The sequence below is a fragment of the Oncorhynchus gorbuscha genome, linkage group LG19, assembly GCF_021184085.1.
Source record: "Oncorhynchus gorbuscha isolate QuinsamMale2020 ecotype Even-year linkage group LG19, OgorEven_v1.0, whole genome shotgun sequence".
Classification (NCBI taxonomy): Eukaryota; Metazoa; Chordata; class Actinopteri; order Salmoniformes; family Salmonidae; genus Oncorhynchus; species Oncorhynchus gorbuscha.
Window position 1 is genome coordinate 154,888 of NC_060191.1, and position 14,950 is coordinate 169,837.

At 52.9% G+C, this 14,950-nt stretch overlaps 1 protein-coding gene across 1 annotated transcript in view; it reads left to right on the plus strand.

The window, feature by feature from the left end:
* The window catches only part of hdac9b (histone deacetylase 9b), a 67,339-nt gene that overhangs the window by 16,564 nt on the left and 35,825 nt on the right, over positions 1–14,950 (plus strand). Inside the window, exon 2 of the mRNA XM_046315547.1 lies at positions 14,753–14,946. Within this exon, the coding sequence (XP_046171503.1) occupies positions 14,753–14,946 (194 nt within the window). The remainder of the gene's footprint in view (positions 1–14,752; positions 14,947–14,950) is intronic.

Sequence of the window (14,950 nt, forward strand, 5' to 3'; positions counted from 1 at the left end):
TTCCGACTTCAACTGTATTTATAGTGCCCTACTTTTGAACAGGGTCGATATGGCTCTGGTCAAAAGTAGTGCACTAAATAGGAAATAAGGTCAAAGGTGTCCTTTTTCCTCACCTCTTAAAACTTGGACCCTTTCGAAAAAACACACATGAATTTCACTTGTGAACATGTGAAGTGTTCCAAAAACACATGTTTTCATGTGATCACTTGTGATCTTATGTGAAGTTAATGTAATAATGTGAAAACCTGTAAAGCAATATGTGATAACCATTTCCTTTCATTTCCTCTATGATTCTGCTGGAACCTCGTTAGGTTGGGCGCCACAATGCTGATTGATTCTGATGAGTCACAGAGCTGTGCTGATTGATTCTGATGAGTCACAGAGCTGTGTTGTATGATTCTGATGGAGTCACAGAGCTGTGCTGATTGATTCTGATGAGTCACAGAGCTGTGCTGATTGATTCTGATGAGTCACAGAGCTGTGTTGTATGATTCTGATGGAGTCACAGAGCTGTGCTGATTGATTCTGATGAGTCACAGAGCTGTGTTGTATGATTCTGATGGAGTCACAGAGCTGTGCTGTATGATTCTGATGGAGTCACAGAGCTGTGCTGTATGATTCTGATGGAGTCACAGAGCTGTGCTGTATGATTCTGATGGAGTCACAGAGCTGTGCTGTATGATTCTGATGGAGTCACAGAGCTGTGCTGTATGATTCTGATGAGTCATAGAGCTGTGCTGTATGATTCTGATGGAGTCACAGAGCTGTGCTGTATGATTCTGATGGAGTCACAGAGCTGTGCTGTATGATTCTGATGGAGTCACAGAGCTGTGCTGTATGATTCTGATGGAGCCTCAGCTGGATTCTCCAGATCAAAGTGGAGTGTCTTAATACCCGTCACAGTGAGGGTAGGGTATTAAATATGAAATGAATAAGACATCACAGTGCTGGGTTCTCCCTCAGCCAGCCAGCAGGTGTTTCTCTGGCTATATTTAATTCCATTAGAGAAGCAGCAGCGCCGTACCGCCAGGGTCCTTGCTGTCTGTCTGACTCACGTACACAGCACTGTGATGCCGTACGCAGCCCTTTCATTGGTTCAAAGGTTCACCGCTGCGCCTGGAACACCTCCGGTGCTGCTACAAGATCGTATTTTGTCAAGTACTTACCACTAAGATGAATATTCCCTGTCACTAGAGGAAAGCTGTGTGCTACAGGTGCTGGGCTGCTCTTTGACAGGAGTTCCTCTGTTATTTAAAATGAGCTGTTTTTAGAACACAGAGAGAGAGAGAGAGAGAGAGGGGGGAGGGAGGGAGGGAGGGAGAGAGAAAGAGAGAGGGAGAGAGGGAGGGAGGGAGGGGGGGGGAGGGAGGGAGAGAGAGAGGGAGGGAGAGGGAGGGAGGGAGGGAGGGAGGGAGGGAGGGAGGGAGGGAGGGAGGGAGGGAGGGAGGGAGGGAGGGAGGGAGGGAGGGAGGGAGGGAGAGAGAGAGAGAGAGAGAGAGAGAGAGAGAGGAGAGGAGGGAGAGAGAGAGAGAGAGAGAGAGAGAGAGAGAGAGAGTGAGAGAGAGAGAGATGAAGTACAGTCTTGGGGGAGTCCCCTTTGCTCTCTTCACTCTCTGAATGTGACAAAGAAATGAGAAAACCCCTAGCATCAAGTAAACAAACCACAAACTGTGAGGATAAGGAAATATGGTGATGGTATCTTTGATTCCATTCATGTAGCCTTTCTCAAGACAAGGTACAGGTTACAATGGAATCATTATTATTGTGTTTGTGGCATGATGTGTGTACGTATTTATTTAGTTTTTCTCCCAATGTATCAACTCTTACATAGCGATAACAGTCTAAATAGGATGATGGTAGTTTACCTACCCCAGCCCCAGTGTCACACAGCAACTGTAGCTGGGATAGGAAGGATGAGACAAGGAGACAACACGCAACAAGACTCTATATCTGTTCTGCAGGAAGAAGAGACATTATTATGTCGCCTGCTGCCGCCTGCAAACGTTACCATGGCAGCCAGTTAGTGTGGTAGTGGTGGGGGAAAGGGTGTGGGGTTGTCAGAGCCCAGGATTGCGGCACTTGCTTTAATGTTTCTATTTATAATCATTTATAACGACAGCGCCGCCCGTTGCACCGCACAGAGGGGTTGGTTGGATGGTGTAATGAAGAACTGGTTGCACCGCCACCACCAAGCGGAGGAAAGACAATATGTTTCACATTATCAGTGAACACTACAACAGGGAAGGTATGTTGTTAACGGACAACTGGGCTAATGGAGACCTTTTCTGGTAGGGCTCAACTCTGACCAACTTGGGTTTGACATTTTATGCATTTTACATGTGCAGCACGAGTGAGGAACGCTTAGCCTGCGTCCCAAATGGCACCCTAATCCATATATAGTGCACTACTTTTGATCAGAACCCTATATGGGGAATAGGGTGTCATTTGGGATGCAGCCTTCTAGTCGCCACCGATTCCCATAGTGTGAACAGGGACAGTGAACGTTGTCAGGATTCTCACAACAGGTGCTGCCTGAAACACTGCCTGTATTTGTTCTCCTAAATGTGACCCTTGAGAAGATTACGGCAGTGAATGCACCCGATAAATCTCCCCTTAGCCTTTGGCATTTTAAGTAGGTTTGAATATTTTCTTTCAGGCTAAAAAGGGAAGAGACATGTATAAGGCCTGTACAGTGTGTACTCTTCTCACAATGTGACTGATGCCATGACAAGAATAGAACTAGAATATTCTCCAAGAGTTGGAAAAAAGCTAAACGTAGCAGTGAACAAAATGTCCTGTCACCAGAGAACAGTAGTTACTATCTGGTATTATGAGACATGGGTTGCTTTAAAACAAAAGGCTTGCTGTTCTCCATAACCTCATATGAGAGGAGGAGAGATACAGTGACACAGTAACCTGGGTTTAACCATCATCTCCTCTGGGGCAGAGAGATGGACTAGCCTTGTCCTCTATGGTGTAAATGAGAGGAGGAGAGATACAGTGACACAGTAACCTGGGTTTAACCATCCTCTCCTCTGGGGCAGAGAGATGGACTAGCCTTGTCCTTTATGGTGTAAATGAGAGGAGGAGAGATACAGTGACACAGTAACCTGGGTTTAACCATCCTCTCCTCTGGGGCAGAGAGATGGACTAGCCTTGTCCTCTATGGTGTAAATGAGAGGAGGAGAGATACAGTAACCTGGGTTTAACCATCATCTCCTCTGGGGCAGAGAGATGGACTAGCCTTGTCCTCTATGGTGTAAATGAGAGGAGGAGAGATACAGTGACACAGTGACCTGGGTTTAACCATCCTCTCCTCTGGGGCAGAGAGATGGACTAGCCTTGTCCTCTATGGTGTAAATGAGAGGAGGAGAGATACAGTAACCTGGGTTTAACCATCCTCTCCTTTGGGGCAGAGAGATGGACTAGCCTTGTCCTCTATGGTGTAAATGATAGGAGGAGAGATACAGTGACACAGTAACCTGGGTTTAACCATCCTCTCCTTTGGGGCAGAGAGATGGACTAGCCTTGTCCTCTATGGTGTAAATAAGAGGAGGAGAGATACAGTGACACAGTAACCTGGGTTTAACCATCCTCTCCTCTGGGGCAGAGAGATGGACTAGCCTTGTCCTCTATGGTGTAAATGAGAGGAGGAGAGATACAGTGACACAGTAACCTGGGTTTAACCATCCTCTCCTCTGGGGCAGAGAGATGGACTAGCCTTGTCCTCTATGGTGTAAATGAGAGGAGGAGAGATACAGTGACACAGTAACCTGGGTTTAACCATCCTCTCCTTTGGGGCAGAGAGATGGACTAGCCTTGTCCTCTATGGTGTAAATGAGAGGAGGAGATATACAGTGACACAGTAACCTGGGTTTAACCATCCTCTCCTCTGGGGCAGAGAGATGGACTAGCCTTGTCCTCTATGGTGTAAATGAGAGGAGGAGAGATACAGTGACACAGTAACCTGGGTTTAACCATCCTCTCCTTTGGGGCAGAGAGATGGACTAGCCTTGTCCTCTATGGTGTAAATGAGAGGAGGAGAGATACAGTGACACAGTAACCTGGGTTTAACCATCCTCTCCTTTGGGGCAGAGAGATGGACTAGCCTTGTCCTCTATGGTGTAAATGAGAGGAGGAGAGATACAGTGACACAGTAACCTGGGTTTAACCATCCTCTCCTTTGGGGCAGAGAGATGGACTAGCCTTGTCCTCTATGGTGTAAATGAGAGGAGGAGAGATACAGTGACACAGTAACCTGGGTTTAACCATCCTCTCCTCTGGGGCAGAGAGATGGACTAGCCTTGTCCTCTATGGTGTAAATGAGAGGAGGAGAGATACAGTGACACAGTAACCTGGGTTTAACCATCCTCTCCTCTGGGGCAGAGAGATGGACTAGCCTTGTCCTCTATGGTGTAAATGAGAGGAGGAGAGATACAGTGACACAGTAACCTGGGTTTAACCATCCTCTCCTCTGGGGCAGAGAGATGGACTAGCCTTGTCCTCTATGGTGTAAATGAGAGGAGGAGAGATACAGTGACACAGTAACCTGGGTTTAACCATCCTCTCCTCTGGGGCAGAGAGATGGACTAGCCTTGTCCTCTATGGTGTAAATGAGAGGAGGAGAGATACAGTAACCTGGGTTTAACCATCCTCTCCTCTGGGGCAGAGAGATGGACTAACCTTGTCCTCTATGGTGTAAATGAGAGGAGGAGAGATACAGTGACACAGTAACCTGGGTTTAACCATCCGCTCCTCTGGGGCAGAGAGATGGACTAGCCTTGTCCTCTATGGTGTAAATGAGAGGAGGAGAGATACAGTGACACAGTAACCTGGGTTTAACCATCCTCTCCTCTGGGGCAGAGAGATGGACTAGCCTTGTCCTCTATGGTGTAAATGAGAGGAGGAGAGATACAGTGACACAGTAACCTGGGTTTAACCATCCTCTCCTCTGGGGCAGAGAGATGGACTAGCCTTGTCCTCTATGGTGTAAATGAGAGGAGGAGAGATACAGTGACACAGTAACCTGGGTTTAACCATCCTCTCCTCTGGGGCAGAGAGATGGACTAGCCTTGTCCTCTATGGTGTAAATGAGAGGAGGAGAGATACAGTGACACAGTAACCTGGGTTTAACCATCCTCTCCTCTGGGGCAGAGAGATGGACTAGCCTTGTCCTCTATGGTGTAAATGAGAGGAGGAGAGATACAGTAACCTGGGTTTAACCATCCTCTCCTCTGGGGCAGAGAGATGGACTAGCCTTGTCCTCTATGGTGTAAATGAGAGGAGGAGAGATACAGTAACCTGGGTTTAACCATCCTCTCCTCTGGGGCAGAGAGATGGACTAACCTTGTCCTCTATGGTGTAAATGAGAGGAGGAGAGATACAGTGACACAGTAACCTGGGTTTAACCATCCGCTCCTCTGGGGCAGAGAGATGGACTAGCCTTGTCCTCTATGGTGTAAATGAGAGGAGGAGAGATACAGTGACACAGTAACCTGGGTTTAACCATCCTCTCCTCTGGGGCAGAGAGATGGACTAGCCTTGTCCTCTATGGTGTAAATGAGAGGAGGAGAGATACAGTGACACAGTAACCTGGGTTTAACCATCCTCTCCTCTGGGGCAGAGAGATGGACTAGCCTTGTCCTCTATGGTGTAAATGAGAGGAGGAGAGATACAGTGACACAGTAACCTGGGTTTAACCATCCTCTCCTCTGGGGCAGAGAGATGGACTAGCCTTGTCCTCTATGGTGTAAATGAGAGGAGGAGAGATACAGTAACCTGGGTTTAACCATCCTCTCCTCTGGGGCAGAGAGATGGACTAGCCTTGTCCTCTATGGTGTAAATGAGAGGAGGAGAGATACAGTAACCTGGGTTTAACCATCCTCTCCTCTGGGGCAGAGAGATGGACTAGCCTTGTCCTCTATGGTGTAAATGAGAGGAGGAGAGATACAGTGACCTGGGTTTAACCATCCTCTCCTCTGGGGCAGAGAGACGGACTAGCCTTGTCCTCTATGGTGTAAATGAGAGGAGGAGAGATACAGTGACACAGTAACCTGGGTTTAACCATCCTCTCCTCTGGGGCAGAGAGATGGACTAGCCTTGTCCTCTATGGTGTAAATGAGAGGAGGAGAGATACAGTGACACAGTAACCTGGGTTTAACCATCCTCTCCTTTGGGGCAGCAGAGATGGACTAGCCTTGTCCTCTATGGTGTAAATGAGAGGAGGAGAGATACAGTAACCTGGGTTTAACCATCCTCTCCTCTGGGGCAGAGAGATGGACTAGCCTTGTCCTCTATGGTGTAAATGAGAGGAGGAGAGATACAGTGACACAGTAACCTGGGTTTAACCATCCTCTCCTTTGGGGCAGAGAGATGGACTAGCCTTGTCCTCTATGGTGTAAATGAGAGGAGGAGAGATACAGTAACCTGGGTTTAACCATCCTCTCCTCTGGGGCAGAGAGATGGACTAGCCTTGTCCTCTATGGTGTAAATGAGAGGAGGAGAGATACAGTGACCTGGGTTTAACCATCCTCTCCTCTGGGGCAGAGAGATGGACTAGCCTTGTCCTCTATGGTGTAAATGAGAGGAGGAGAGATACAGTGACACAGTAACCTGGGTTTAACCATCCTCTCCTTTGGGGCAGAGAGATGGACTAGCCTTGTCCTCTATGGTGTAAATGAGAGGAGGAGAGATACAGTAACCTGGGTTTAACCATCCTCTCCTCTGGGGCAGAGAGATGGACTAGCCTTGTCCTCTATGGTGTAAATGAGAGGAGGAGAGATACAGTGACACAGTAACCTGGGTTTAACCATCCTCTCCTCTGGGGCAGAGAGATGGACTAGCCTTGTCCTCTATGGTGTAAATGAGAGGAGGAGAGATACAGTAACCTGGGTTTAACCATCCTCTCCTCTGGGGCAGAGAGATGGACTAGCCTTGTCCTCTATGGTGTAAATGAGAGGAGGAGAGATACAGTAACCTGGGTTTAACCATCCTCTCCTCTGGGGCAGAGAGATGGACTAGCCTTGTCCTCTATGGTGTAAATGAGAGGAGGAGAGATACAGTAACCTGGGTTTAACCATCCTCTCCTCTGGGGCAGAGAGATGGACTAGCCTTGTCCTCTATGGTGTAAATGAGAGGAGGAGAGATACAGTAACCTGGGTTTAACCATCCTCTCCTCTGGAGCAGAGAGATGGACTAGCCTTGTCCTCTATGGTGTAAATGAGAGGAGGAGAGATACAGTGACACAGTAACCTGGGTTTAACCATCCTCTCCTCTGGGGCAGAGAGAAAACATTTTGACATACCAATTAGGATCTGGCAAAAAATACTTGAATCAGTTGTAGAACCCATTGACCTTTATGGTTGTGAGGTCTGGGGTCTGCTCACCAACCAAGAATTCACAAAATGGGCCAAACACTAAATTGAGACTCTCCATGCAGAATTCTGCAAAAATATATTTTGTGTACAACGTAAAACACCAAATAATGCATGCATAGCAGAATTAGGCCGATACCTGCTAATTATCAAAATCCTGAAAAGAGCTGTTAAATTCCACAACCACCTAAAAGGAAGAGATTCCCAAACCTTCCATAGCAAAGCCATCACCTACAGAGAGATGAACCTGGAGAAGAGTCCCCTAAGCAAGCTGGTCCTGGGGCTCTGTTCACAAACACAAACACACCCCACAGAGCACCAGGACAGCAACACAACCATGAGGAAACAAAAGGATAATTACTTGACATATTGGAAAGAATTCACAAAAAAACTGAACAAACTAGAATGCTATTTAGCCCTAAACAGAGAGTACACAGTGGCAGAATACCTGACCTCTGTGACTGACCCAAACTGACCCAGACTTTGTACAGATTCAGTGAGCATAGCCTTGCGATTGAGAAAGGCCGCCGAAGGCAGACCTGGCTCTCAAGAGAAGACAGGCTATGTGCTCACTGCCCAGAATATGAGGTGGAAACTGAGCTGCACTTCTTAACCTAATGCCAAGTGTATGACCATATTAGAGACATATTTCGCTCAGATTACACAGATACACAAAGAATTTGAAATCAAAACTAATTTTGATAAACTCCCATATTTATTGGTGAAATAACAGTGTGCAACTGCAGCAGCACGATTTGTGACCTGTTGCCACAAGAAAAGGGAACCAGCGAAGAACAAACACCAATGTAAATTCATCACATATTTATGTTTATTTATTGTCCCTTTTGTACTTGAACTATTTGCACATAATATGACATTTGTAATGTTTTTATTCTTTTGGAACTTTTGGAATGTATTGTGTACTGTTCATTTTTATTGTTTATTTCAATTTTTTTATTATCGAATTCACTTGCTTCGGCAATGTTAACATATGCTTTTCCCATGCCAATAAAGCCCTTAAATTGAATTGAAGAGAGAGAGAGAGAGAGAGAGAGAGAGAGAGAGAGAGAGAGAGAGAGAGAGAGAGAGAGAGAGAGAGAGAGAGAGAGAGAGAGAGAGAGAGGGAGAGAGGAGCAATGTAGCGAGAGAGAGAGAGAGAGAGAGAGAGAGGAGCAATGCAGAGAGAGAGAGAGAGAGAGAGGGGGAGAGAGAGAGAGAGAGAGGAGCAATGTAGCGAGAGAGAGAGAGAGAGAGGGAGAGAGAGAGGAGCAATGTAGAGAGAGAGATGTAGAGAGAGAGAGAGAGAGAGAGAGAGAGAGAGAGAGAGAGAGAGAGAGAGAGAGAGAGAGAGAGAGAGAGAGAGAGAGAGAGAGGAGCAATGTAGAGAGAGAGAGAGAGAGGGGGGACACCGAAACATTTGTATTTTTATTTTGTTAATATTTCAAACATTAAATTGTAAACCAGAGATGTGTTCTGGTTGATGATGCAGAGTGGAGGGAGTCAAGAGGGAGCACATCCCCTAAATTGATGCTTTATTTATTTATTTATTTATGGAGCCGTGAACTGACAGGATTTTCATGTAAATACTTGAAATAACTACTGAGACATGTCGTGCCAAGGGTCCATTGAGTCTCTGTGCTGTTGCCCTAAGTGGGCTCCCTGAAGAATTGAAGGCTTTGTGTCAGGAAGTGATCTGCTGTTTGTTTATAGAAACTGTAATATAATTGTGGCTTTTCGAGGATGACACGAGAAGAGGAGACGCAGGGAGGAGGAGAGACAGAGGCAGGGAGCAGGAGAGGAGACGCAGGGAGGAAGAGAGACAGAGGCAGGGAGAAGAGACAGAGGCAGGGAGGAGGAGAGACAGAGGCAGGGAGCAGGAGAGGAGACGCAGGGAGGAAGAGAGACAGAGGCAGGGAGGAGAGACAGAGGCAGGGAGGAGGAGAGACAGAGGCAGGGAGCAGGAGAGGAGACGCTGGGAGGAGGAGAGATAGAGGCAGGGAGGAGGAGAGGAGACGCAGGGAGGAAGAGAGACAGAGGCAGGGAGGAGAGACAGAGGCAGGGAGGAGGAGAGACAGAGGCAGGGAGGAGAGGAGACGCAGGGAGGAGAGGAGACGCAGGGAGGAGAGACAGAGGCAGGGAGGAGAGACAGAGGCAGGGAGGAGGAGAGACAGAGGCAGGGAGGAGAGGAGACGCAGGGAGGAGGAGAGGAGACGCAGGGAGGAGAGGAGACAGACGCAGGGAGGAGGAGAGACAGAGGCAGGGAGGAGAGGAGACGCAGGGAGGAGAGGAGACGCAGGGAGGAGAGGAGACGCAGGGAGAAGGAGAGACAGGGAGGAGAGGAGACAGAGGCAGGGAGGAGGAGAGACAGAGGCAGGGAGGAGAGGAGACGCAAGGAGGAGAGGAGACGCAGGGAGGAGAGGAGACGCAGGGAGGAGAGACAGAGGCAGGGGAGGAGAGACAGAGGCAGGGAGGAGGAGAGGAGGAGGGGAGAGACAGAGGCAGGGAGGCAGGGAGGAGGAGAGACAGAGGCAGGGAGGAGGAGAGACAGAGGCAGGGAGGAGGAGAGACAGAGGCAGGGAGGAGGAGAGACAGAGGCAGGGAGGAGGAGAGACAGAGGCAGGGAGGAGGAGAGACAGAGGCAGGGAGGAGGAGAGACAGAGGCAGGGAGGAGGAGAGACAGAGGCAGGGAGGGGGAGAGACAGAGGCAGGGAGGAGGAGAGACAGAGGCAGGGAGGAGAGACAGGGGCAGGGAGGAGGAGAGACAGAGGCAGGGAGGAGAGACAGGGGCAGGGAGGAGGAGAGACAGAGGCAGGGAGGAGAGACAGAGGCAGGGAGGAGAGACAGAGGCAGGGAGGAGAGACAGAGGCAGGGAGGAGAGACAGAGGCAGGGAGGAGAGACAGGGGCAGGGAGCAGAGACAGAGGCAGGGAGGAGAGACAGAGGCAGGGAGGAGAGACAGAGGCAGGGAGGAGAGACAGAGGCAGGGAGGAGAGACAGGGGCAGGGAGGAGGAGAGACAGAGGCAGGGAGGAGGAGAGGAGACGCAGGGAGGAGGAGAGACAGAGGCAGGGAGGAGAGACAGAGGCAGGGAGGAGAGACAGAGGCAGGGAGGAGAGACAGGGGCAGGGAGGAGAGACAGAGGCAGGGAGGAGAGACAGGGGCAGGGAGGAGGAGAGACAGAGGCAGGGAGGAGGAGAGGAGACGCAGGGAGGAGGAGAGACAGAGGCAGGGAGGTGAGACAGACGCAGGGAGGAGGAGAGACAGAGGCAGGGAGGAGGAGAGACAGAGGCAGGGAGGAGAGGAGACAGAGGCAGGGAGGAGAGACAGGGGCAGGGAGGAGGAGAGACAGGGGCAGGGAGGAGGAGAGGAGACACAGGGAGGAGGAGAGACAGAGGCAGGGAGGAGAGACAGAGGCAGGGAGGAGGAGAGACAGAGGCAGGGAGGAGAGACAGGGGCAGGGAGGAGGAGAGACAGAGGCAGGGAGGAGGAGAGACAGAGGCAGGGAGGAGAGACAGAGGCAGGGAGGAGAGACAGAGGCAGGGAGGAGAGACAGAGGCAGGGAGGAGAGACAGAGGCAGGGAGGAGAGACAGGGGCAGGGAGGAGAGACAGAGGCAGGGAGGAGAGACAGAGGCAGGGAGGAGAGACAGAGGCAGGGAGGAGAGGAGACAGAGGCAGGGAGGAGAGACAGAGGCAGGGAGGAGAGACAGAGGCAGGGAGGAGAGACAGGGGCAGGGAGGAGAGACAGAGGCAGGGAGGAGGAGAGACAGAGGCAGGGAGGAGAGACAGGGGCAGGGAGGAGAGACAGAGGCAGGGAGGAGGAGAGACAGAGGCAGGGAGGAGGAGAGACAGAGGCAGGGAGGAGGAGAGACAGAAGCAGGGAGGAGGAGAGACAGAGGCAGGGAGGAGGAGAGACAGAGGCAGGGAGGAGAGACAGGGGCATGTAGGAGGAGAGACAGAGGCAGGGAGGAGGAGAGGAGACGCAGGGAGGAGGAGAGACAGAGGCAGGGAGGTGAGACAGACGCAGGGAGGAGGAGAGACAGAGGCAGGGAGGAGAGACAGAGGCAGGGAGGAGAGAGGAGACGCAGGGAGGAGGAGAGACAGAGGCAGGGAGGAGAGGAGACGCAGGGAGGAGGAGAGACAGAGGCAGGGAGGAGAGGAGACGCAGGGAGGAGGAGAGACAGAGGCAGGGAGTTGGAGAGACAGAGGCAGGGAGGAGGAGAGGAGACGCAGGGAGGAGGAGAGGAGACGCAGGGAGGAGGAGAGGAGACGCAGGGAGGAGGAGAGGAGACGCAGGGAGGAGGAGAGGAGACGCAGGGAGGAGGAGAGGAGACGCAGGGAGGAGGAGAGACAGAGGCAGGGAGGAGGAGAGACAGAGGCAGGGAGGAGAGGAGACGCAGGGAGGAGGAGAGACAGAGGCAGGGAGGAGGAGAGTCAGAGGCAGGGAGGAGGAGAGACAGAGGCAGGGAGGAGAGGAGACGCAGGGAGGAGGAGAGACAGAGGCAGGGAGGAGGAGAGACAGAGGCAGGGAGGAGAGGAGACGCAGGGAGGAGGAGAGACAGAGGCAGGGAGGAGAGACAGAGGCAGGGAGGAGGAGAGACAGAGGCAGGGAGGAGGAGAGGAGACGCAGGGAGGAGGAGAGACAGAGGCAGGGAGGAGAGACAGAGGCAGGAGGAGGAGAGACAGAGGCAGGGAGGAGGAGAGGAGACGCAGGGAGGAGGAGAGACAGAGGCAGGGAGGAGGAGAGACAGAGGCAGGGAGGAGGAGAGGAGACGCAGGGAGGAGGAGAGACAGAGGCAGGGAGGAGGAGAGACAGAGGCAGGGAGGAGGAGAGGAGACGCAGGGAGGAGGAGAGACAGAGGCAGGGAGGAGGAGAGGAGACGCAGGGAGGTGGAGAGACAGAGGCAGGGAGGAGGAGAGACAGAGGCAGGGAGGAGGAGAGACAGAGAGGCAGGGAGGAGAGGAGAGGCAGGGAGGAGGAGAGACAGAGGCAGGGGGAGGAGAGAGACAGAGGCAGGGAGGAGGAGAGACAGAGGCAGGGGAGGAGGAGAGGAGACGCAGGGAGGAGGAGAGACAGAGGCAGGGAGGAGGAGAGACAGAGGCAGGGAGGAGGAGAGGAGACGCAGGGAGGAGGAGAGACAGAGGCAGGGAGGAGGAGAGACAGAGGCAGGGAGGAGAGACAGAGACGCAGGGAGGAGGAGAGACAGAGGCAGGGAGGAGGAGAGGGAGGTGGAGAGACAGAGGAGGGAGGAGGAGAGACAGAGGCAGGGAGGAGGAGAGACAGAGGCAGGGAGGAGGAGAGACAGAGGCAGGGAGGAGGAGAGACAGAGGCAGGGGGAGGACAGAGGAGGGAGGAGAGGCAGAGGAGGAGGAGAGACAGAGGCAGGGAGGAGGAGAGACAGAGGCAGGGAGGAGGAGACAGAGAGACAGAGGCAGGGAGGAGGAGAGACAGAGGCAGGGAGGAGGAGAGACAGAGGCAGGGAGGAGAGAGAGACGCAGGGAGGAGGAGAGACAGAGGCAGGGAGGAGGAGAGACAGAGGCAGGGGGAGGAGGAGAGACAGAGGCAGGGAGGAGGAGAGAGGCAGGGAGAAGCAGAGGAGGGAGAGGAGAGACAGAGGCAGGGAGGAGGAGAGACAGAGGCAGGGAGGGAGAGACAGAGGCAGGGAGGAGGAGAGACAGAGGCAGGGAGGAGGAGAGACAGAGGCAGGGAGGAGAGAGGACAGAGGCAGGAGGAGAGACAGAGGCAGGGAGGAGAGACAGAGGCAGGGAGGAGGAGAGACAGAGGCAGGAGGAGGAGAGACAGAGGCAGGGGGAGGAGAGACAGAGGCAGGGAGGAGGAGAGACAGAGGCAGGGAGGAGGAGAGACAGAGGCAGGGAGGAGGAGAGACAGAGGCAGGGAGGAGAGACAGAGGCAGGGAGGAGGAGAGACAGAGGCAGAGGAGAGGAGGAGAGGAGACAGAGGCAGGGAGGAGGAGAGACAGAGGCAGGGAGGAGGAGAGACAGAGGCAGGGAGGGAGGAGAGGGAGAGAGACAGGGAGGAGGAGAGACAGAGGCAGGGAGGAGGAGAGACAGAGGCAGGGAGGAGGAGAGGAGACGCAGGGGGAGGAGGAGAGAGAGGCAGGGAGGAGGAGAGACAGAGGCAGGGAGGAGGAGGAGAGACAGAGGCAGGGAGGAGGAGAGACAGAGGCAGGAGGAGGAGGAGGAGAGAGGCAGAGGCAGGAGGAGGAGAGACAGAGGCAGGGAGGAGGAGGAGAGACAGCAGGGAGGAGGAGAGACAGAGGCAGGAGGAGGAGAGACAGAGGCAGGGAGGAGGAGAGACAGAGGCAGGGAGGAGAGGAGACAGAGGCAGGGAGGAGGAGAGACAGAGGCAGGGAGGAGGAGAGACAGAGGCAGGGAGGAGGAGAGACAGAGGCAGGGAGGAGGAGAGACAGAGGCAGGGAGGAGGAGAGACAGAGGCAGGGAGGAGGAGAGACAGAGGCAGGGAGGAGGGAGAGACAGAGGAGGAGAGACAGAGGCAGGGAGGAGAGACAGAGGCAGGGAGGAGGGAGGAGGAGACAGAGGAGGCAGGAGGAGGAGAGACAGAGGCAGGGAGGAGGAGAGACAGAGGCAGGGAGGAGAGACAGAGGCAGGGAGGAGAGACAGAGGCAGGGAGGAGGAGAGACAGAGGCAGGGAGGAGGAGAGACAGAGGCAGGGAGGAGAGGAGACGCAGGGAGGAGGAGAGACAGAGGCAGGGAGGAGGAGAGACAGAGGCAGGGAGGAGGAGAGACAGAGGCAGGGAGGAGGAGAGACAGAGGCAGGGAGGAGGAGAGACAGAGGCAGGGAGGAGGAGAGACAGAAGCAGGGAGGAGGAGAGACAGAGGCAGGGAGGAGGAGAGACAGAGGCAGGGAGGAGAGACAGAGGCAGGGAGGAGAGACAGAGGCAGGGAGGAGGAGAGACAGAGGCAGGGAGGAGGAGAGACAGAGGCAGGGAGGAGAGACAGAGGCAGGGAGGAGGAGAAACAGAGGCAGGGAGGAGAGACAGAGGCAGGGAGGTGGAGAGACAGAGGCAGGGAGGAGGAGAGGAGACGCAGGGAGGTGGAGAGACAGAGGCAGGGAGAAGTTCCTGTCTTTGGTTCCTGTCTCTCTCTCTCTTTTTTATTTTGGCTCTGTGCCCATAAGCTGTCTTTCCCTTCGAAAGCTTCTCCTCTTTCCTCTGCTGAAAACACCATGCACTTTGTATAGGGACTCATGTAATGCAAAGTACAGTTTGTTCTCTGCAACAGGACTGTTAGGTAATGCAGAGTGGGAACTGACTAAGACTAATGTAGGCATGTTTATGAATATGAATATAATATAGCAAAATATTGTGCTCATAGTTCATATTCCCTCCCTCCCTCTCCCAGTGGACATTAAGCCAGAGGTACTTTTGGATCCCGTGTCTCCGTTGGACCTGCGTACAGACCTGAGGATGCTGGGACCTGGCTCGGACCCGGGAATGTGGGAGCGTCAGTTGCAGCAGGAGCTGCTCCTCATCCAGAAACAGCAGCAGGTCCAGAAACAGCTGCTGATCAGCGAGTTCCAGAAGCAGCATGAGAATCTGA